The 24,471-nt window shown below is 40.7% G+C and overlaps 1 protein-coding gene across 9 annotated transcripts in view; it reads left to right on the forward strand.

The window, feature by feature from the left end:
• The first annotated feature begins 4,270 nt into the window (after nt 1-4,270).
• LOC125903257 (regulating synaptic membrane exocytosis protein 1-like) overlaps nt 4,271-24,471 on the forward strand; it is a 131,587-nt gene continuing 111,386 nt past the window's right edge. For all 9 annotated transcript variants that reach the window (XM_049600061.1, XM_049600065.1, XM_049600066.1 and 6 more), the window contains exons 1-2: nt 4,271-4,767; nt 10,857-10,931. In XM_049600061.1, the coding sequence (XP_049456018.1) occupies nt 4,607-4,767; nt 10,857-10,931 (236 nt within the window). In that variant the 5' untranslated portion in view covers nt 4,271-4,606. The remainder of the gene's footprint in view (nt 4,768-10,856; nt 10,932-24,471) is intronic.

A 24,471-nucleotide genomic window follows, 5' to 3' on the forward strand; every position in this document is an offset into this window, starting at 1 on the left:
TAGTAGTAGCTATGCTTTCTTAATTTACGCAGCACTGTTTTTTAGTCTAAGTTTTAAAATATCGGGTTACCTCTTTATTCAATTTATGTAATCAATATTGCCTAATTTCTGTTTTTATTTTGGGTTACGTGTATTCAGTGCAAATCCATTACAAATAACCTAAAGCACAACATAGACTGAAAGTGCATACAAGCAACCAGTCAAGCATTAGGTGAAAAAGTCTGGGAATGTGTGACTGCAAGTACCATCAAACTATTCCAGTTCATAGTGAAACTACTGTTGTTGTTTTTAAACCAGACATAATATAGTTGACAGTTTACTGTGCAACCACCACATTATCCAGCTATCAGACAACCCTTGACTAAAGGCATTGATACATCAGAACATATAGACTACTGCCATGACCTACATGCCATACATACTCTGTGTGGTCATGTTATTTGTCTGTCTGTCATTAATTTTAGCAAATGCTGTGGATATTTCCATATTTTTTGCTGCAGTAGGGAACTGTTCTATGCATCCTTGAAAAGAAATCAAAGCGATCTGACAGTTATTGAGATCAAACAGTTGTGGTTAAAGATGTTAGGTATTTGGCTTCCTGTCTAAGCACTGCCACCTTAAATAGGAACCGCCCTCAAAGCTGCTGAGCAAGTATGCCACATTGCATGCCTGCAGTAATGTTCTGGGAATTGTTTGTAGGTTTGGGCATGTATGAAGATGATGATGATATTTATGTGTTTGGTTGCCTTTTGTCTAAATGCTTACTGTCCCAGCATGCTCCTGACAACAGACTTGCTGCGACTGCTCCTCTCAGTGTTTGTTTCTCCTCAGTACATGTATGGAGTGCTGTTGTTCAGTGAGCTGACCATGGTGCTGAAATACAAATAGAGATTCAGGGGCTGATTTATATTTAAATTACAGTGGTACTGTCCGCCTTGGACTTAACTGGTTTACAGCACTGTGTCTAGGGGCCTGTAGGACTCTCTGAGGGTTTAGAAAAACGTGGCATAGTCTGATTTTGGTACAGGGTTACTATCAGCTTTATAAAATGTTGTCAATTTCCAAATCGAATCACTGTCTTCAGTGAATCTTGGGTAGTTCAGATCTAAATTTGTACTAAATCTGGATCTGTGACTAAAAATAGTCCAATAAAGTACAATTGTTTCTAAATTTAGATAAATGCAGCACAATTCTTTGTCTCATACACTTCCCAGCTGTGGCATATACTTGTGTATCTGCATAGTAATGTTTGGGAACCCCCCTCCCCTCCACACAGCCTATAATTAAAATGTTGTACACTGACATACTGTAAATGTCACCCTATAGCCATACATGTGCATGGCTATGTGGTAAACCTCAGGCTCCATTCAGATTGTTTTTCAGCATGAGGAAGTAGTGCATGTGTGTGTGTGCGTGTGCATGTGCATGTGTGCATGTGTGTGTGTGTGTGTGTGGTGGGAGCAGGGAACTGCTGGAAGGATGGATAAGGAGGAAGGACAGAAGGAAGGAGTGGAGGGGGAGAGAGAGAGAGAAAGAGGGAGGGGGGAGGAAGGAGAAAAAAGGGGGATGCGCGTCATTCTAACACGCAATGAGTGGTGGGAGAGAGGAGGAGGAGGAGGAGAGTGCAAACACTCTTACTGTGAAAGGTTTCATCCAATACTAGAAAATGGTTCTGTAGACTTGCGTTCATGACAGTATGTGTTATATATTACTACATCATTTTATTTTGACCTACTTCACGTACCATACAGGCACAGATTTCTTTTTGATGGTCTGATCTGAAGCTTTTTCATTCACTCTTCTTAACCCTTTCACTTTAAAAGCTACACACTGCACAGTTACTTAATTGTTGAGTGCAATGTTGTTCTATACTTGATACACTGAAATAATGGTCGGGGTACAGCTGACATTTTCTTGTCTTTGCTTATTTTATTTCACAGACACAGTTTAATTGCCTTAAATCAGTGGCAGAGGAACTTGGGTCTCGTGTCCAATCTGAACTCTCAAAGGTATCCTATAACTGCACCATGCGTGGAACCGCTACGAGGGACTGGGAGTCATCCATAGATACAGGTTACAGCTCATGTGATTAATTACACCTGGTACACCACACAATGAAACTGAATCTCATGAATCTATTCAATTACCCATAAATAACAATGTTACTGTAACTCATAAATAATAATATGAAGATATTTTATTAATGGATTGAGATAGTTTCGAGAACAAATTAACTGTAAAATAGGTATTTTAATTGATTATCTGCATGACAAGGAAATAACATGAAAGTCATCCCTTAATTTGTAACAAAAAATGACTTGCATTTTGTACACTTTAAAAGCTTTAATGCAAGCAGAAACATTAAAATCCTAATATTATATTATGATCCACTACTGTAATTTAAACCCCAATTCCTTAGCGAACCCCTGAAGTTCCACCCCACTGAAAAAGTATTAAGTCATGGATGTTATGTTACTTGGTAAATGTTAAGAGGTTTGTCCCTTAAAAAAACAAACAGAAGCAACCCCTTAATTTGTAATTTAAGGGCCTAAATTTCTTAATTAAGGTGAAATTAAGGTAAAAAATCCTGAATCCCTTAAAACTCCTTACATGTCTAATGCACTGATATATCTTTGTTTGAAGCAGGATTTAAGGGCGTTTTTTATCTTTTAAAAAGACCTGTACAAAAAGGCTAATAAAACAACTTTATAGGCTAAATTACAATCCATTCATTTGGGAACTGTTCTTTATTTATCAGAGAAGGAGGGTGCCTGGGGTACAGGGCTGCAAGTAACGATTATTTTCATTGTCGACTAATCTGTCGATTATTTCTTCGATTAGTCGACTAATCATTTTATCGAAACGTGTTAAAATGTTGGTCTGTCTTTCCCAAAGCCCTAAGTTATGTCATCTAATGTCTTGTTTCCCACTCACGCCAATGGGTTTTAGTTCACATCATGGGAGATCATGGAAAGCTGCCAATATCTGAACGTAAGAAGCTGCATTAAGAGTATTTTGGGGTACTTTTATAATACTTTTCTATGAAAAATGACTTAAACTGATTGGTCGACTACTAAAATAGTCACTGATTATTTTAATATTCGATAAGTGATCGATTAGTCAATTAATCATTGCAGCCCTACTGGGGTATGATCCTCCCTCCCTAGCTGTTAGATTTTAAAACGTACCCTTTGATGTTTGAAAGTTAAGTCATAATCTGATAATGAAATCCTGGCATTGAAAAAAGCCTTGTTGTTTCACTCTTGTTGGGCATGCTGGTTAGTTAGGGCCAGATTTTAAATGTGACATAAAAATAAAGTGATTCTGATGAAATATTACCATTTTAAGCTCAGATTTGGTTATGTTATATCAGATGTGTTTGTCATACAAGGACTGTTGTAAATTTGAAAATCCATTGATAGTTTTTGTTTCTTTCCAGTTTCTGCCTTTGGTAGGCCCTAAATGTTGTTATTTTGGCGATTTTTACAGAAAACATGCCTCCCAAACCTGCAGGCTTGGAAGGCATGTTTTCTTTAAAAATGGAAATAAAAATAAATAAATAAATAATGTGGTCAAAAAATACAAAATTGAACCTTTTAAATTTAGCCTATATGCCCCTCCCTTAATCCAACAAAAAAAACAAAGTCCCTCTCCAGTGCTTGAATTTTTTTTTGAAATGCCTACCTCTTTTTGTAGGCCTACCACCACCTCCCCTCCTTTAAATAACGAACAGTCCCTTACATAACATTTTTCAATGGTAGCCTAAATTATAAATAAATAAGGTGTAGGTTACTTTCGGAGTGATTCCAAACATCCATGATTTATCATGGTCCTACAAAACCCACAATGCACCCTTGAGGAACCCGTTATTTCCTAGTGTGCTATAGGCTGACGTGAACGCGCATCTTAACGGTGAGTGGAGCCCCCCATTCTCAAATGAGGGCTGCGCGCTCCCGCCGCAAGAGAAGTGAACGCGCTTGAGGGGCTGCGGTCCCATTGACGGTTCCGTCTCCCTGACAGCAGCATCAGCATCAGCGGCGGCGCTGGAAAACAAGAAGTCGCCGCCTCGCCCCGCAGCCACACAGCCAGCCCACCGGACCGAGCGGAGACCCGAGCCGTGTTCAGGGGACCCCCCTCTCTGCCTGGCCTGAAGGAAGGAAGCGAGATCCTCCTCCCGTGTGCCATCATCCCGACCGACCGCCGGAGATATGGGCTCCCCGTAAAACGGAGGTGGTGGAGGGGAGAGGCGGGCGGGCGGGCGGTGGGAGGGGGGTGGGGGGAGAAGATAGCGGAGCAGCAAGAGGGAGAAGGAGAGGCTGAAAACGGCAACCGGGAACCGAAGCGCTACCACCACCACCACCACCACAGTTACCGCTGCTACTACTACCACAGCTAGCACCGACACTGCTGCTGCTGCCGCCGCCCTGGGTGCCCCCCGCCACCGCCATGGGAACTCCGCATCAGTCGCTCCAACCGCCGCTTTGTCCGTGGGCCATGTCGTGATCCGTGGGCTCCGCCAGCGGGTTTTCTATCCGTGATCCCGACCGAGGCGAGGAGGAGGAGGAAGAGGAGGAGGGAGGGAGGGAAGGTGGTGGTGGTGGGGAAGATGTTCGCCTCGGTGGGCCCTCGGGGCGGCCCGCGCCCACCCGTCGCCCCGGCCATCCCGGAGCCGGACCTGAGCCATCTGACGGAGGAGGAGAGGAAGATCATCATGGCTGTGCTGGCTCGGCAACGGGAGGAGGAGGCGAAGGAGGAGGCCATGTTAAAGTAAGAGGGAGAGAGAGGAGAAAGTGTGTGTGTGTTAGTGTGTATGAGTGTGTGAGAGAGAGACTGGGCCTGGGCTATTTCCGTTCTGAAGAAGTCCATCCACCTCCGTTCTCTCTTATGGATGCAATGTTTCACCAACACTTCACTGTATCTGACCATGCATGCATGTGTATGTGTATTTGTGTGTGTGCGAGTGTGTGTACATCAGGTCCCCCCAACAGAACTCACTCACTCGCAGGCCCATAGGCTACAGCTGTGTGCAAGAGAAAACATGCAATGGGCAGTGTAGACCAGGTTCACCTCCAGTTTGCAGATTCTCGCTGCTCCTGTGAGAGACTCTGTGAGAGTGGTGGTGGTGGGTCAGGTGTAACTTTGCTCAGGAGGGAGGAAGAAGAGGACGGTGGGAGGATGAAGGGGTGTGTCACCATGCCCCATCATCAACAGCATCACACGCCACTCAGATGAATAATATGAACTGATTTCTCATCTGCACACCCTTATACCATCACCGCCATTCACACAAACGCCTGAGTCAAGTGGCGAGTATTTTGGACTTTAAGCTGAAATGTTTCATTTATAGATGCAGCAGGAAATTGCAGAAGGCTCACTGGAGCCTGGCATTGGGAGTAGTAAAAGTAAAACCCTCCCTGTTGGCTTTTATCTGTGCAGCATCCATCTCAACAGCTGCTGTTCTCAGCTCTGGGGTGCGGTTGAGCCTTTCCCAGCCGTATGCACTGTATGTAGGCCAGTGCTCTTGCAACAGACATCGCTCAGGCTGTTATGGAACCAGTAGGCCTATTACAGGGGAAGAAAGGTGCCTGTGTAATGTCATTTTGCATCAGGAGTGACTTATATTCGCTGTGAGCATCCACCTCCTCCTCCTCCTCCTCCTCCTCCTCCTCCTCTTCTTCTATACCACCACCATACATGCATGCATGGAGAAAAGTCTCCTCCAGATTTATTTGTCAACTGCAATCTCTGCAGAAATGAACCCACATCCACCCCCTTCCTCCAGGACCAGAAAATGCATCAAGTTGAAACGATGCCTTTCTCACGTTTTCTGCATGGTCTGCATGAAGCTGCATGCATAGATGGCCAGATAGAAAGATAGACCGACCCACCTAAGCGAGGCGCTCCTCAAGCTTTACGTCCCTGTTCTATTTTAAGCCCTCTGTGCGGACTGATAGCCCAGCACTGGAACGGAAGATCGATTCATTGCATCTAAAGAAGGGAATGTCCAATATATAGCTCCGGCTCTAAGTGGCTATGCATCATTTTCAGTAATGTATTAGCAGCCGTGGATTCACTCATATCATACCGTAGCAGCCGCAAATACGGCAGGCTGTCAGCACATACATGTCTTAACCTATATTGGCTTCAGCACCATTTCCTCTCATCACTGTTTGGATGGAGATTGCCATAGCAAAAGCAATGTGTGTGCGTGTGTGTGTCGTTACGATCTGCACTGAAAAGCTGCACTGGTTGACTAATACATGCATGGTGAGTGTACTAGCAGTAGGGTAGTGTGGGATGTAATGCAGAGAGGCAGAGGATACACTGCTCCTATGAGAAGATATACTCACCATCAGTCCTCTTATTTTTAAAGCATATAGGATAACAGTATATGTATGCATACCTCCCTGTTGGTATATAGCCATAGCAACAATGATGTCATGGTAAATAAATTAAGGGTAAACAGTGACATCCTGTCAATAATTATCATGAGCTAAAGTGGTATATGACAAAAAAAATCATTGAGAGAAAGAAAGACTGATAAACTGTGAATGTAAATGATCTAAAGCCTGAATCCCAGTTACATAAACGGAGAGGTAAAGTCGTGAACATAGTACAGTAAAGCTCCTCCCTACAGCAATATAACAAAGCATCAATGATCTGCGAGTAGCGTTCCCCTGCTGAATCACAAACACAAGAATTCAACTAAAAGATGTGCGTTTTATTGATAGAGTCAAGCACAAGGCATCAAACTTGACAGTTTAGCCGTCATGATGGCCTTTCCTTATTGCACTGAGCTGATGAAACCAGAACCTCAGTGGAAGTACAGTCTTGCATTGCATTGCAATCACTTCATCTCAGTATCATTAGTCTCTGGAAGCAACTGAATAAGTCAAATTGATTACTTATTTTCATTGGACAGAGAGCTAGTATGTCAGTGTCCTCACCTTGAAGGTAGGAAGGTGCCAAACTTGTCTTAGTCCTAAATGAAAACACAGGAAACACACATCTGCATCCATTGTAAAAGCTCAAGTAGATTAAAGTGTAAGGTACGTGGTGTTTGTGCGTCAGTTGTTCACGTTTATTTTTTTCTTGACTAGATGAGAAAGACAGTGTAGGACCATTGCAATGCATTGTACTCTCTATAATAGCTGATCTACCTACAATGCATAATATGGATTCAACAGTATCGAACATATTGTTATATGCCAATGTAACAATACATATTATGATAGACATGAGTGTATATGTATGTATGTGTATATCAGCATGAGGAAAAACACCACTGTGTGTTTCCGAAAAGCTGTAAAGTCTCAAGAAAAACAGCTTAAAGGGATAGTTCAAATTTTTTCAAGTGTGATTGTTTGAGGTACTTATTCATATGCAGTGTGTTCCCCACAGTAGATGTTAGTCAGCAGACATGAGTACCACCGTGGAGGCAAGCAATGTACTGCTGTACTTTGACGAGGGGGAGCAGCCGCAACGTATTTTAGCCACTTAAAAAAAAAAGCCCTACCTTAAATAATCAATATCAGTTTAAGTGGACACCACACTGAAAAAAAATTCACCACTTGACCTTGCTGCCAAACAGCCCTTTCCTTTGGCACTACATTTTCTCACTCGTAGAACTTTCGTATTCCTACGCATCTCTCTTTCGGCCCGCTGAGTCTCCTTCTGCAAAAGTTGTTCTCTGTACTCTGGTTCATGATGGTATCCTCTTGACTCCACAGTGAATGGCGTTTTATTGTTGCTGTCATAATCACTCATTTATTTTATTTTCTTGTATTTGTTGTCTCTTTCATAAACCGCTGAAAATCTGACCCAAACAGCTAATCTGTGGCGTAATACAGTGCGTGGCACAGTTGTGCTAAAGCGTAAGAAGTTCTACAGTTGCCAAAGGAAAGGGACAGTCTGACAGCAAGGTAAAGCAGTGTAAATATTCTTCATGTAGCATATACTGAAACTGAAACTGATTTTTTAGGTGGGACTTCTTTTAGGTGGCTAAAATAGCGTTTTGCTGCCAACCTGCATCCACAGCAGTACATTGCTGAGCTTCTGTGTCGGCACTCCTGCCTGCTTCTCCAAACTGGGGGCATGCCTATTGCCATATACTGAAGGTAGCTTACTATGTACCGCATACGACCTCATTTCAGAAAACCTTAAAGGACCTTTCCAGTGATTTTGCACGTTTTAGCCCAACATTTTCCTCCTGATACTGTTTCTTATACCAGAATGTAGGAAATGTGCTGATACAGAGTGCAAATCCAATACCAGGGCTGTCTTTTTCCCTAAATGTGTGGAACTGATTGTAATGATTATTGTGTAAAGTAACATGAGGCCAGGGATTGGTCCAGTGCAGGCATGTCCAAACTCCAAAGTCTGGCTCGGGGCCAGCAGATTTTAAACAGCTCTTGTTGTGTTATTAAAAACATACTATATGTGGCACCCCACCCAATAATGGTTAACCAAGCAAGATCACTTCTCCTTTTTCGTACACCTCATGATAGCAGGACTATCATAGTTTGAAGACCAAGTAGGAACTAATGTTACGCAGGCGGATATAGTGCGTTTTCATAAGAGGTAAACAAGCAAACAAACTAAGAAAGGAGCATGAAGTCAACAGTGAGGGCTGCCACTCTGAGTAGCAGTGAAAAGTTGAATACCTTTTTAGAGGAAGATGAAACAGTTGCATTTGTCTCATTTTTATGTGAATTCTTTTTTTTCAATAACCCATATGATGTGAGAAGCAGCTGGCCCCCAGGTATTTTCACATTATCTAATCTGGACCCCATTCAAAAAAGTTTGGACACTCCTGGTCTAACGCTAAAAACTAAATCGTCAGGCTGTTGTGAATGAACGTATAATGGAAACGCTGAACATAATAACGTTGCCAAAAAAATTGGGTTTAATGTGGATTGGACCGATTCATCCATATTATCTACAAATAACAGATTTGACATTACAGCCAACCATTTTGTAAATCATGCTGCAGTATTTTAGAAATTTGAAAGATTTTTTTTCCTACAGTCTCAGACACCTGTTGGCCTCCACTGATTTTCATACAGTATGAAAATCTTTTAGTAAACATGTAACATCAGTAACATTATCATCATAAGCTATCTACAGTTCAACTATGTAATAACAATGTAACTCTGGCATTAAGAACACAGACTGTGATGTATTACACAGCTCAAGCAAGTTTGAAGAGTCTGCTAATTGATTTTTTTTATACCATTTAGAAGTGAGTGGAAATCAATGAATGCCTGAAATCTTAGAACACATCCAGAAATCTAAAAATCTGTAGATGCTTTTAAAAACCTGCAAACACACCGCAAACACCACAGACAAACTCCAGTAAAAGCCTATACTTAAACTTCATTTAAAGATGACATCACTTGTGAAAAAGTAGCATTACTAAGTTCCTTTCGGAAGTAACGGAGTAACCTTTACCAATGTATTCTGAGGATGTCATATCTTCCTCAATCACTGCTGATTTTAAACAACCAGTGAAGCAAAGGATGGTTAAAATCCATGAGCAGCAAATAGATATCACCATTCCTAAAGCGTCTCATAATGAGAGGGGTACCCACAGTATTGACGATAAAAAGACATGTCTGTTTTAGACAGCGTGGGTGTTGGCGGGGATTTCTCTCTTGAGTTTCCTCTGTGATCTGACTGATCAGAGCCCACTGTTCATGTTTATGGATGAGATGGTTTTGAATCATGCCGTGAATGTGTCAGCAGACATATTGAAAGCATGTCATTGTTGTCTAAGGCCTGTCATCGACGCCTAAAGGTATCTCCGACTCTGCGACGGGAGTCTAAATGAGCAGTTTACTTTGCATTTGGAGTGTTTGCTTTTTTGGTTTGACTGAGTACAATGTCATTCAAACTCAGGCGACACAAAATACTTGTACTGAGCATCTATGCCTTAACAACTCTGCTACAATTCATTAAGAGTGAAAACAGTATCCTAACCAAATTAAGCCTCAAAACACAAAGTTTTTTCGGAGAATAAGGAGGCAAATATTGACTTCTCAAAGCTAGCAGTTACTCATAAGAAAGCGTAGAATAACAAAATGAACCAGGGCTACTGTCTGGACTCATGCTCATCATCTATTTTAATTTATATGAACATAACAGAGGCAGACATGCAGGATGACAGCAGCACGACAGGTAAAGTCTGTCCAACAAATCTACAAAACTTAATAGTAATACTGACATTAGACAGCATATTGTTAGTAATTGTTATTAGGGAGTTTGGAAATAAATAAATTAAAGGTCCCATATGATGCTCATTTTCAGGTTCACGCTTGCATTTTGGGTTTCCACTAGAACATGTCTGCATGCTTTAATGTTCAAAAAACCCATTATTTTTCTCATCCTGCCTGCCTGAATATACCTGTGTTCACCCTTCGCCTGAAAAGCTCTGTCTATGTACCTGTCTCTTTAAGCCCCCTCCTGAAAAGCCCAGTCTGCTCCGATTGGTCAGTGTTTCCGGGTCTTCCACATCTGCGATCTTGGTGTTTCTGAACGGTGATTGCAGCCAGGGAATGACTGTAACAATACCATAGTGGCAGTTTCAACCTTTACATAGTTTAGCTGTGACATCACAGCTTCACAGAAATCCTGACGGCTCGTCTAAAGGCACAGTTTTTGTGCATTTCTCTGTGGACTGCACGTTTTAATACTTTCACAGTAGTTATACAGCACCTAAACCTGCTTTATAATAAAAAGAAGTCATGGGAAATCTGCCGTTTTACAATATGGGACCTTTGGCTATATACAAAAAACAGAACAAAGTTAATAGTAGAGTTTTGCGCTAACTTCATTTTCCCTAACTCCGTGTGTTTCAGAGAAGAGAAGCCTATCCAAGCAAGAACGGTGAACCTTGTTGGGCAGAAGAAACCTCCACAGCAAAATGATGTCCGGTGAGTGGCAATGGTTGTTTTTCAACCACCAACTCTTTGTCACCTAGTGGATATGGAATTTAAAATGAGTTTAAAATTGGTGTTAATATTTGCTTTTGCGTCACTTTAACGTCATTTCACCCCAAAAGCCCAAAACAACCTCCAGTCGAGGGCTGGCAGTCTGTTCTTTTGCCTCACATCCGTGTTTTGTTGTGAAATCTCTTTTACACCTTGGATGAGTCAACGGTATAAAAGATAAACTCGTGTTCTGGTGACTGTCTTTTGCAAGCGTGACTCAAGCCATTATTATGGAATTTGTATGGTCCTCTAGTTTGAATGGCATTGCACTGGCACCTCATTTGGACTTTTTATTCATATTTAGGGAATTTGCCCCAGTTGGTATCACTGAAAATACATGTTTACAAGCCACACACTTCTTTACCTTCAGAGTGAGTTTCTATCCTGTTAAACACACTCACAGCCCTGTTGCTGTCTGTCATCTATCAGACACCATCTACATGGCTTGCACTGTAAAGATGGACACGGTCAGTGTGATAAGTCCAGTCCAGATCCTGTTGAGTCATTAGAGACTAGCTAATGTTGTCCTCCTCCTCCGTAGCTTTGCTGGCTTACGCTGGATTCAGATGCTCTGGGTGTCTCACAGTTTGCTCAGCTCTGTTGTCAAACTGCCCGTCTGGAGGAATGACTTCCATCGTGTGTGTGTGTGTGTGTGTGTGTGTGTGTGTGTGACATGTTTAAGTTCAACTTCTTCTGACCTGTGTCTGAAATTTCACATGAGCTTTGGAGCCCAGCTGAACAATGCATGGCAGCCGTGATGTCTGATAAGAATGACCAACATAGTAAATCAGGTCTATTTTTCCATAGTAAGGCCAAAAAACAACTGTGGCAGGAGAGCTAAAACATGCTAGCCAGCCAGGAACATGATAGCCCTAGTCAGTCCCAATTGATCTCCAGGCTGGTAAGCTGGCAGCTAGCTCTAGTGGTTGCCAACCGGACAATACAGCAACAGTACAGGGTTATATAAAAATAGATGGTGTTAATAAGCTTTAATGCCGTCCTCTGTTTTCTAAGATTTATGCCTGTAAAAGTTTTGCGTAAAAAATGTAGCTTGCTTAAGTGCTTGTGTGACCAAACGCATTTTCACTCTCGACTCGTCCAATAATGACGCTTGGGTGCTCCAGGTATCCCTCCAACATCCAGTTTGGATGCTCGAGGTCAGCGTATCAAGTTTTGCTCGTTACAAGCAGTGTCTTTTCAAAATAAACATACGATTTCACAGAAAATGTACAGTTGCTGCTCGTTAAATGGGTTTTAGGTTTACCTCCTTAGGTTTCAGCATCAAAAGCAAGTGGTTAGATTTAAGAAAAAAAAATCATGGTTGAGAACATTTGTTACCAACATAACATATGTCACTAGTGTATTATACTAGAAATACTAGCATACAGTGCTACATTGTTATTAAAAGAACGAAGACGAAGATTTTGCCACCCCTGTCTTTTTTCACTTTTGGCCATGAAAGATAAAAAACACATATCTAATAAGTGCAGTAAAGTTTACTTTAAATCCACGCCACTAACACACATAAAACTTCAGGTCTATCTGGTCTAAAGCCCTGAAGGCAAACTTCTCCAAACAGCCCTAAAACATTTACACCAAGATCATTCAACAAACGTATCAAATTCAGCTCAGTATTAACTGTCAAGGTTCATACACAAAACAGTTGTTTTTTGCTAGTGACCCATTATAAGCTTAAGCATGTTTACATTATACAACTTAGCCTAGCGCCTAGCAGACTTTTTTCCTCTACAAATTAACAAATTCCATATAATGTTATTATTTTTCTTACTCCCTGTTGGTTTAAGTCCCTGCATCTCCCGACAGAACAACACGGTTGAATTTCAGCCTGCATGCAGGTTTTTTCAGCCGAACATTGTTGAAACAGAACAGCTAATGTAAGTGAGATGTCTGACCAGGCAGGTATGTCTGGTTTTATCTCATAATGGCATTATTTACATATGGGATGTGCTTTGTCTGTTGATCAGTATTTTCTCCATCGCTGACAATATTTCCACACTGCTGATTTGTGACCGTCTTTCTCTTGGCCGCTTGCCATTTGCCTGCTGCTATTTGATGGTGACATGGAATTTCAAAATAAAAGTGTATTCTTAAGATTATGGTGTTTTCACTTTGCATTAGTGATATTATGATCATTGAATCGATAAATTGATCCAGATCAATAGATCGTTACATCCCTATAGTCTCCTGGGTGAAAATCTGGAGTCTGTTTGACCTACTACCCTATTTGGACTTACTTGCTCTTTACATTGTCAGTTGCTCTGAGCTTTAAAAAAATGACAGGGTTTGTCTCACACTGACTCTAAAGGTGCCCGGTGCATTGATATCTGAAGCAGAGGGTAACTGCCTGAGTGTCGGTATTTAATGCATTTGGAGTGACTGGGCCTTTATCTTTATTTACGCTGTTTTAATCACTCCATAGGTGAACCAAAGCCAAAGAGCATATCAAGCTAGCTAAATGTTTTCGTTGAATACCCATAAAAATGTTTGTTCTAGTAAAGTTATGCACCCCTGCTAACTGTTTAGCACTTTACATCAGACACTTTTTTAGGCAAATAGTGCTGCATAGTTGAAGGGACTATATCTGTCACCTAGGGTTATGAAAGTAAGAACACATTCATTTTTTTTAACTGACAGTGAGTATAAGCCGACAAGCTGTTGGAGCAACAAGACAGCATGCAGTCTTTAGTAGAGAAGTCAATTACAAGTTCCACGCAGCAAATATTAATCACAAAGGTTAACGTGGTGGTTTGCTACCTATTGTGACGACAAAGTGATCTGAATCTGATAGAACTCTGAATCTTCACACTGGCTACACCTTTATAGCAGTGGCTACTGAGAATCATGGGTACTGTAGTATTTAATGGTATTTGACACATGAAAAGAAAAGAAAAACTCTAATTTCCTGAAAACAAGGTCGAAATATTTATATCAGACAACCATAAGATATTACTATCATATCATTAATTTATGGAGGAGACTGCCGTGATTTTTACTGACATTGATGTTATAGTTAAAAGTAAACCTTTGTATGCAAATTCACATTCGGAAATTTACTTTCAGCTTTGGTGGTGCCAACTTCCATGCCTCTATATTCCTCTATCCCTTTGCAAGCTTGCCAACTTTCATCACACTGAGGTGGTTAGTTAGTTTTTGCTAAAATATCCTCTACCATCTCGTCTCCAATTAGTGTGGACTGGATGCTTGATGGTCAGGAGCGGTTCTTTGTAACGGCTCAGCTTAGTGATCATTTTTCCTTCACTGCTTTGTGTGGGTAAAGTCTTGTTATTTAATCAGTGGTTGTTAATATGGACTTGAATTATTTGAAAGGCACTCGTTTTCACTCTTTGATGTCATACGAGCATCTCTGGCTTATTTACGTGTTGAAATGCGAGTTTCCACGCAGCTCTGTTTGCAGTGACCACAGCAGCCAGTAATGTCTTTTTTTTCTGCCTCACAATGATCAAAGGATAAAGCTTGTTTATGTTCTCTGTGTGTGCACTGTATGTGTGTGTGTGTTGGTGTGTGTGTGTTGTTGGATCAGAGAGTGAGGTGGGATTACAGAGTAAGTCAGCTGGAGCACATCTGCTTCTCTGAGGAATCCCACAGTATGGCCCCCGTTTATAACATTATACAATCTGTGCCTTTCCGGTCAGTATTTCCCACATTATTCACCAGACGTTAACAGTCAGTATTCCAACAGTAATCCTTCTGCAGGGGCCGCTGAAGTGGGACAGGGATACTATTATGTCTATAAAGTGATTTTAATGCAAACCACATCAAACCAAAAGGACTGTTGAGCTCCTTGAGGCACATTTATGATTTGTGATGTTGGGCTTTGTAAATAAAATTGATTTGACTCTGTTAGCCGGCGTTTCACCCAAAAACAGTACTGTTAAAAAATGTAAAGGCTGTCTTTTGGGGGCCTGCTGCTTTAAGTACTGTTTAACCATCACCCAAGTTCAAATTTATTTCCTTCGGGCCTGTTTTCACTGGCGCCTTCCGCATCAGTACCCACACTTAACTAATGTGCTAATGTCTGAACATGGCCTTAGCATGGAGCTTCAGTGTTCTCTCACAATACTGTAATCGTTCCCTCTCTCTCTCTGTCTGTGATAGTTGAGCACACAGTATAGTTAGTGGGTATAAAATTACCAACATTTAGGCCTAAGCTTCTTCATGTGTTTGGCCTTTTGTGCATACCTAAACTGCATACTGGCTATCAGTACTCAATACCTTTATGGTATTGACTGAAAGAACACAGCAGTGAGATCCCAGTTGTGTCCAAATTTCTCAGGTGAAACAATACCTGCACTGGATCCTTTTGTACCCAGATCTAAAAAAATGACTATTTGGATGGTTTTTCCTTGCAGTCAATCACCTCAAGCCTTCTTAGATTTAATGTAATGTGGGATTGGCCCATTGCCACAGCAGCTCCAACCCATACAGTCTGTGGTGTGGTGAAGACGAGACTGGCGTATTTGTACGAGTAGGCAGTTCAGCATGCCCAGATTCTTCCAAAACGTTCGAAAATATGATGGCATGTTATGCAACTTAATGCTCCCATTTACACTAGGGTTGCAGTGGTATACCGATTTCAAGGTATACCGTGATATAAAAGTTGATGGTTATCATACCCTGTTTGTTTGCTTGTCTATGATATTAAAAAAAAAAATGCAACTAGACATTGAATCTCCCCTTTATTTTAGTTATTTTAAAAGGGGAGACTTTTCACACGTACTTCCATTAACATTATAGTAATGAAAATTTTGTTCAACCAAAAAGGACCTCTCCGTTTTTATCCCTGTAAGGTTCATTCTGATACTGCGAAACCGCGAAACTGCAGTATTTTCTGAGACAGTTATTGTACTGTGAAATTCTCATACTGTTGCAACCCTAATTCACACCATAGGTATTGAATGAAGTAAAAAAAAAAACAAAAAAAAAAACCCCAAACATAACAAGTAAAGTACTCTATTGGTATCGCTTTAAGGGTAGGTCTACTGGTAATAGTACTGGTATTGTTATTTTTTTTTTAAATGACACCCAGCTCTAGTTGTAGGTCACTGAAAACTCACCTATTGTAAAACTCCATTCATGTTGAAGATTTTCAGAAACTTTTTCAAGTTTAGACGGGGAACACAGAGGTTTTAGCTTGTTGGCGTGTGCGCTGTTATTTCCTTGGTGAGGTGTCACAAATAAGGTGGCATTTCGTGCAATGGTGGATGTGCCCAAATTAAAATAGTGCTGGGAAATGAAAATTTGCATGCTATAGGTAGCCTTTTGGAAATACCTTTTTTTTCCAGCTTTCTGATTGGCTAACATCTTCTTTTTTGTGTGGTTTAGGGTTAGGGTTATATCATTGCCTGTTCTTGACAGTGCTTCAATTGTTTTTTTGTGTTTTCATTTGGATTTTTTCAAAACTAAATTTTAAAAAATACTGAACTGTCGACTTAGCTTTAGCCTTTTTACTTTATTGTCATGACAAGCTGTTTTACTTATATTAGGTTACGTTACTTTAGGTTAGTATCGTTTGACTGATATCTTTTCAAACTGTCCATTTGCGACAGAACGTGGCTACTTGCTAGCTAAATTGAATGTTCCACTGTGACAGAGAAATTCTAAATTATAATGCCAAATTCACACATAGTATAAGACAAAGCATCGCATTTTACCAAAAAACAAAAAAATGAAATCAAAAGCAAACAAAACAAAAGCTAACTGACTGGTTTTGTGTTGACTAAGTTGTTATTGTGATCATAGTAATGCTAACTAGCTGGATAGCTAGCAGCAAGAAAAATTCAAAAGAGCTATGTTTCAAGCTTGAATTGGTTACTTTCATCACATTCAAATGAAGGATGATGTGGCATCTAGTGTCGTATTTGTGAAGTTTTGTCTTGTTGCAGTGCGTGAAACATTTACCTGCTCATCTACTTAGCAAATAAGGCTAGCATTGTAAACTGATAAACCCAGAACACATTTTTTTTTTATATCAGTATCATCTCATTATGGACAACATCGGTTATTCCGTTACTAATTACAAAAAAAAAAAAACATAGCTCAGGGAAACCCTGATGGCAGACATCGACTACTCATTGTGTATTTCTCAAGGCATAATGTTTATTCACAGAATTATCGTAACGTCTGTATGAAATAAAGTGGGCAGGGAAACCTGGCTGCTGATGGCCAGCTCCTGCCAAATGTTTGTCAGGTTGATCGGCTCAGTAGAGACAGAATGGACTTCTGGTGAGCTGTTGATTGAGCTGCTGGCAATCTCAGAGCACTGTAAGAGAAAATGGCTTGTCCTAAACTTGACCACCGTGTACTTTTGAGTTAATCTCTTGGGGGTTTTAAACTTTTAATAAGCCCAGGAGTTGCAGACGTTTCTTAGTCTTTAGGGGAACATGTAATCCTTCAGCTGGAGTTAATTACCATATGCAAGGTTTTCAAATGATAATATCACTGTTAAAATGTGTGTTATTAATGACCTTGTGTTACTGATTGCATTTTAAATGAGCATATTTCCTATGCAATACCACATGTTTATTAGTCATTCAATGCTTGTATGTTGTCTTGGAGGTTCTCAATTGAACATTCTTGTGTTAATAATGCAGTATTTTTGCATACCAGTGTTGCATTGAGTTTAACCCATTTAATCCCAAACCATGATGAATTTTAATCCATGGAACAACACACACTATAAAGCTTTATGCTTTTTTTTCTAAAGTTACAGAAAGTTGTAATATCTAATTTTTCTGCAGTAAAATGTCTGTTAAGTGACAAGCCTATTGTTGTATTTTTGTTGAGTTGTGTACTTACATTATCCTACCAATGAGAAATCTGTCATTTTAATCAAACTGTCATGTCATTTGGTCACTGACCCCCATTAGTGGCATCATACCTCTTTGTGCATGCATCAGGGTTGTGGTTGTCTGCCAGAAGCTGTTAAAAATTGACTTCTTCAATTCAATTTTAGGCCACATTTTTACGTTACACTTTTTTGAGCTTAGTCGCTTTTAACTACATGTTTTCACTGGATGAAGAATTTTAGTCATTTGGATCTTAAGTTATCAGGGACACAAGCTGAGCAAACATGGGCTCCAGTCCATGCTGTGTCAAACAGCATCAAAGAAACACTGATTTTTAATGCAAAACTGTTATGTTCTGTGTTTTTGCTAGTTTAAATCACCTGATCTGTTTGTTTTGGAGAGAAAGGGACCTCTGTGGATAATTCGGCTCCTGGTAAAAACCTCCGGAACATCTGGCTCTTGAGTTTTTAGAGAAAAAAGCTGAGCACATATTAGCAGGAGCGGGGCTAGCAGCCCCTCCATGACAAGCCAAACAGCATCTGAGAAGCACTGAGTTTTAGAGTGAAACTCTGATCAATGTTTTTACCAGTTTAAATCTCCTGTTTAAATCCTCCTGAACAATGAGCATTGAACTTAATCCTAACCAGGAAAACGTGACTGTAGTGACGTCATTGCTCCGTCATTTGTTTTTGTCTTTTGATTGAGGGACCGCTAGTGGCAAAATTTTTACATTGTACATTAAATAATGATGTTGTGGGAACATGACATAAATGTGGCAGTATCAATAATAGACCTTTTAAATATAATGTAAAAAATATTGCGATCAAAAAATATAACTCGTGAGATTAACTTTTCTTCTCTTTGCGTTTTGCACCATGACAACAGACTGGTCAGGTGTGGTCACATTGCATCAAAGTGCCATTACTTTCTACATGCATAGGATTCTCTAGTCTCACTCCACCCCTGTCCCTCCCTCCAGCCACCCACGTCTGCACAGTAAACCCCATGCTTCTGTAAAGGGAACATGAATGTACTGCAGTGTAAAGGTGTTTACACTTCACATCACTATATGTGATTGGCCAGGTGTCCCCTGATAGCAGGGTACCATGGCGATGGCCCAGCAGCCCCGTAGTAACCTCGGTGACCCCTGGGATTGGCGAGGAGTCACTTCCTCACTTCCTTCAGGGATTGGCTGTTATCCTGGTCTTCCCATGAGTCTCTGCTCCAGCGGGGACCGGGGAGGGACTTGACACGCTCTCACTTACATTTCTGTATGCTTGAGAGAGTTCCATCTCGGATAGAACGCAGTTTCTTTTTTTTTTCCTTTTGCTTTAAACTGGATCTTGTGCATAATCAGTAGGAAGGGATGGGAATTTTATGACTTGATGGTATGAACCAAACATTTTATGATCACTAAGGCTGCACGACATTGAAAATAAACTGACATTGCGATATGTTTTTCCTCTGTGATATAGTATATTGTTATATGAACATTTTCAGGATTTATGACCAAATGTCTTGAATAGCTCCATTTGGAAATAATTAATCATTCTAGAAATATTGGCGTGATTTAGTGGGGGACTGCATCTGCACAAACAGTAAAACTTGCAATAATAAAAGCAGTAGTGGGGGTAGGTAGTGTAATACACTGGTTAAATCCAGGCTAAAGTCATTGATCTAATGTCATATTAATAATGTGTGTTGCTCACCTTAAAATAACAGGGCTCCTCTATGTTGTTCTCCTGTTTGTCCAACATTTTCAGGCAGTTGTCGGCAACTAGCTGGGCGTGCTTTGGTTATCAGACAGACTTCTTCCGTGGATTAATGTGTTAAAGTTACCGTAGTTGGCAGGCCTCTGGTTTCTTTAGGCTAACTCTGTTAGCCTTAGCCCAGCTTGTAGCCTGTACCTTCTCTTTACAGTTCGGTAGGGTTAGGCTGGTGTAAAAACTAATATTAAAGGTTACATATTATGCTCATATTCATGTTCATACTTGAATACAAAACACATTATTTTTCTCATATTGTCTGCCTTGTCTGTTGCAACACTAGATGAAAGGCAACTGCCTGGAGCCATGTTTACTTCCTGTCATCTGATGTTGGTCATATACACTGCAAAACATTCAAACAAGAAATTCAAACAAGAGATTCAAAAGGACCAATTAAGAATGGTTATGCCTGGTGGTACGGTTTGTATAGTATACTTGTGACATCACAAATTCACAGAAACAACGACAGCTTGTTCAAAAGCAAAGTTTCTGAATATGAACAATGCATTTCTCTGCGGACGGAGCGTATACCTTCGCAGCACCTATACCTGCTTTATTTTTAAAAACACATGAAAATCTGACTTTTCACAATATGGGATCTTTAGGCCTTATGCTGGACCGAACTGGTATACCGAATTTTACCAGTGCACTTGACTCAGCAGCCACTGCTGAGTGGAACATAATGACACCTTGTCCCAGCACTAAACTAGCATCTAACTATCCCAAAGCATTGGCTAACACCAGAGCTTTCTGTCCACAGTGAATCCATTACATGTGCACTTATGTTACTTTGTGTAAACAATCTATGTAAATATCAGCTGTTTGCATGAGATCAGACGGGAGGAGTAACCACGTAAATGATGGGCTGCTTTAACAGAAATCCCACATTGTATATTGTGATATTTAATGGAAATGACATGTAATTAAGACAACAGCAGGTAGCCTTGCTTGTTATTAGCGATGGTCAGTTAGCTCACCGGGAACTTTTAGTTACCCAGTGACTTCCCTCCAGGCAGCTGCACCTTATTTTATTTTTTTTTTATTTTTTGCAGTAAAAAAAGAAGGTATCATGTAGATAATTCCTCTTTTCAACTTCAGGAATCATTGCAACGCTTTTAAAGCGAGCGACAGATGTAGATAGAAAGAAGGTGCCTGACAAAAGTTCGGCTCACAATGGTAGTGCTATGTTGTTCGCAATTATTTAGGGCACCCCTTTGTTTACTTCAAATCCAAAATGTTGCCGTATTGGTGCAGTTTTAGTTTCATATCTCCTCTCTTCACCTTAAAATGCATGAACTTTGTTGTCAACAAACTGTGAGTAATGCTCTGCCTCTCCCGTCTCCTGAAATGTGATCTCCTTCATGTTGCTGTGCTCATCTGTGAAGTTGGACACTATTGGCTCCATTAGTCCGTTTATAAACATAATATTATGTTGATCATGTTGTCAACTGCTTATCACTAATGCAATACATGTGGGATTTAGCACTGTGACGCTGTTGACACAGGTTGCTGATTTAGACTGCCAGAATGTGTTATAATGACAAATGCTGGTTCAGATGGTTTGCATAGAATCAAACCAGTTTAAGCTCCTACACTGGACCGGACCAGCAAAACCAGAAATCGACCCAATGCTACAGTCCTGCAACTCTGCGGTGAACAGTCGTTATACTGGAACCTGAGCTTATCTAGAAACTTTCTGCTGACTGCTGGAGCTTCAGAAAAACATGTGTTTCTCTGTGTCTGTGGCACTTGCCGGCTAGGTTACAGTATTTTTCTACACACACACAAGAAGATCTTACTTCCTATAATGACTGCTGGCAGACTAAATCACAAACACACCTAGCCTGTCTTAAAGTGGAATGCTTGGCTGTTAACATTAGTCGTGGAAAATACTGTGAGGTTTTTTTTTGTATCAAGCAGCAAAAAAGTTGTAGCATGAGTGTATCTCTGTAGATATTTTACACCTTTGAGATGTTTATGCTCAACTTGGGTCTTATTTTCATCAAAAAGTACTTTCTATGGGACTCTTCAATATTTATGAGGGTGGAAGGGGTGGTGCAGAAAAGGAGATGCACGTCACATAATTTTTTAAGCACTGGGGAGGGATTTATGTTTTTATTTTGGATTAGTAGAGATGTGTACAAGTTTAAATGGTTGTATTTTGTATTAATTTTACCACAGATGTCTTGGAAGCCATGTTTTCACCCAAATTACACCATTTATCATGACCAAAAACTGTAAAAATAGACATTATCATTGGATTTTCCAATTTCTGATGATCCTTGAACACGTCCTGTGTGATAAATGCTTCTCTCGGAAAAATAACATAACCAAATCTTAGCTTAAAATAGTGATATTTCATCAAAATCACTTTATTCTTTATCTCCTTTAAAATAAAAATAAAAAATAAAATGTTTGCCAGCATGCACAAAAGAGTCTAAAAACCGAGGCTTTTCACAACTCCAGGATTTTTAACTTTCAAACATCAAAAGGTAAGTTTTAAAAATCAAGGAAAAATATTTGTAGCTTCAGCTTCAACAAACAAAAAAATATATGAAAGTCACACCCCAGCCACCCCCCTCCTCTGAGTAAAGAACAGTCCCTAATAGTAAAATAGCTTGTACTCACCAAGTTAATTGGTGAGACTGCTCAATGTTATGCTAAAGTCTGAGCAGTCAGATGACCATACACGCTTTAAACAAACCCTTTCTTTACAGAGTTGGGGGTGGCATCCCTCACTTCCCCCTCAGACTGAGCTCTGTATATGTGTGGGTACATGACAATGTGTGAATATGCACTACGTGTGATTATTGTGTTGAGCAGTATTTGGGTATCTGTGTGTGTATACATGCTGTGTGTGTCTGTGGGTATACATGCTGTGTATATGTGTGTTTGTGCTGCCTGGCTGTGTATGGCGTTGCCAGGCCATATGGAGCGCTGTCTGGGGAGCACACTACCCACTTAGCTCTGCTGTTGGCTCTGGTGCTCTCTCCATCTGTCCCTCCTCTCTCTCTCTTTCTCATCCCGCCTTCCATCTCACCATCTCTCTCTTTCTCTTCCTCTGTTTTATCTCTTTCTCTTAAGCTTTTGTTCTTTTATTTTTTTATTTCTTGGAGCTCAGTCTTTTTTCCTCTCCTTTCTCTACCGTCTCTCCCTCAGTCTTCTACACTCTGTGCTTTATCTCATCTCAATCCAAAAATAGCCTTCCTTAGGTATTTGTCCAATTACAAGTGTGTGTGTGTTTGTATGTTAGTGTGTGTGACAGAGCTAAGTGTCTTGTCAAGCACTCCTCCTCTCACTTTTTTTCTTTTTGGTTGTAAAAGTTGTCATCCTGCAGCTATTGTGCTCCTGAACATCCACTCAGCTGACAACGGTGATGAGGTTTAGAGCTTGACCAACACCAGAGCTGGTGAACGCCCTCCTATAGGCCCCAGGCTGTTGGGTTGGGATCCCGGAGCCAATAATCGATGAAATGACCGGTGGGGGGTCTGTTGTTGTCGGCTCATTGACAACAAGTTGTAACACAGTACATGTACACAAACTATCTCCCTAATCCACCCCAGCCTTCGCACATCCCAGCTGACATGCTGCATGTCCACAGGTCCTGGAAAAGTCCTGAGAAGTCTTTAATACTATTAAGGTCATTATATTTCTGGCATCATTATTTATATCATACTTTATGTGTTTATAAGGATTTATAAGGCGTCATGCGTGCAGTGGCACATGGTGTGCTCATTAACATTTACCTGAAGTGCATTGGGATCAATTATAAGGGGATTATAAGCACTGAGCTTTGAGCTGGTGATGGTGAGCCTCATACTGTAGGGAAAACGTAAATACAACTCTAGGAGAAGCACTATGTGATAAGGTCTGATATGTACTATAAATACTACACAACTATGAAGTAATGAGCCATTGCAGTACAGAAATGTTTATACATAGTTGCCTTTATGAGGTTTGTCCATTGGAGAGCAGCAACATGTTCCACTCATAACATGGTCACACATATTTAATAGACTTAATGGACACTGCCGAGAAAACACATCCCTTCATGGCTGTATGATGTGCTGCGGGGCGGGGACATATACTTACAGTTTATAGTCAGTTTGAAATGCCACCCAAAAACAATGTAACTTAAGGAGCTGGGGTCCGTTTCACAAAGCAGGTTCAACAAACTCTGAGTCTAATCCTGAACTCTGAGTTGATCTACTCTGAGATAGGAAACTCTGAGTTTCCAGTTCCAGAACAGCTGATTTGAATCAGTTTAATCAACTCGGAGTAGTTTCACCTGGAGTTAAGCGCGTGCACCACAACTATAAAAAGCCAGCATCAATGGAGCCCCGATTCGACGAGTCACCATGGCAACGGGGACGGGGAGGGCTGCGTTTTTCACCCCACTAGAATTAGAAATCTTAATGCGCTCATACGGCGAGTTTGCGAAGTTTCAAAGAAGTGCAACACCGCTGCAGCTGCAAAAAGAGAGGCGTGGGAGAACATTGCTCGGTCAATGCGTAAGTTTAAATGTAATCCTTTGCAATCACAATAATATTACAGGAGAAGGCATTAAGTGGCTGTTTGACTGTGCAGTTGTTTTATCCCCAACATAATGCTGTTTTCACACACATAAATGTCTTCTCATCTATATCATGTTCTGTTAAATAATTAAGCCTATTTAAACTAACACAGACTTCTACTCAGCCAGCAGAAAGAAGGCAGATGCCCGTAAAACGAGCACACTTTTCTGACCGCCCTGCATACAGTTGCCTTACTCAAGTGCTCAGCATCTCCGACATTGTACAAAAAACTTCCATTTGCAAAGAAACGCAGCGCAACACACAATATCTGCTGGGATGTGAGAGCATGACTGCGATTGGTAATGTTGCAAATGTA

This window comes from Epinephelus fuscoguttatus, linkage group LG16 (assembly GCF_011397635.1).
Source record: "Epinephelus fuscoguttatus linkage group LG16, E.fuscoguttatus.final_Chr_v1".
NCBI lineage: Eukaryota > Metazoa > Chordata > Actinopteri > Perciformes > Serranidae > Epinephelus > Epinephelus fuscoguttatus.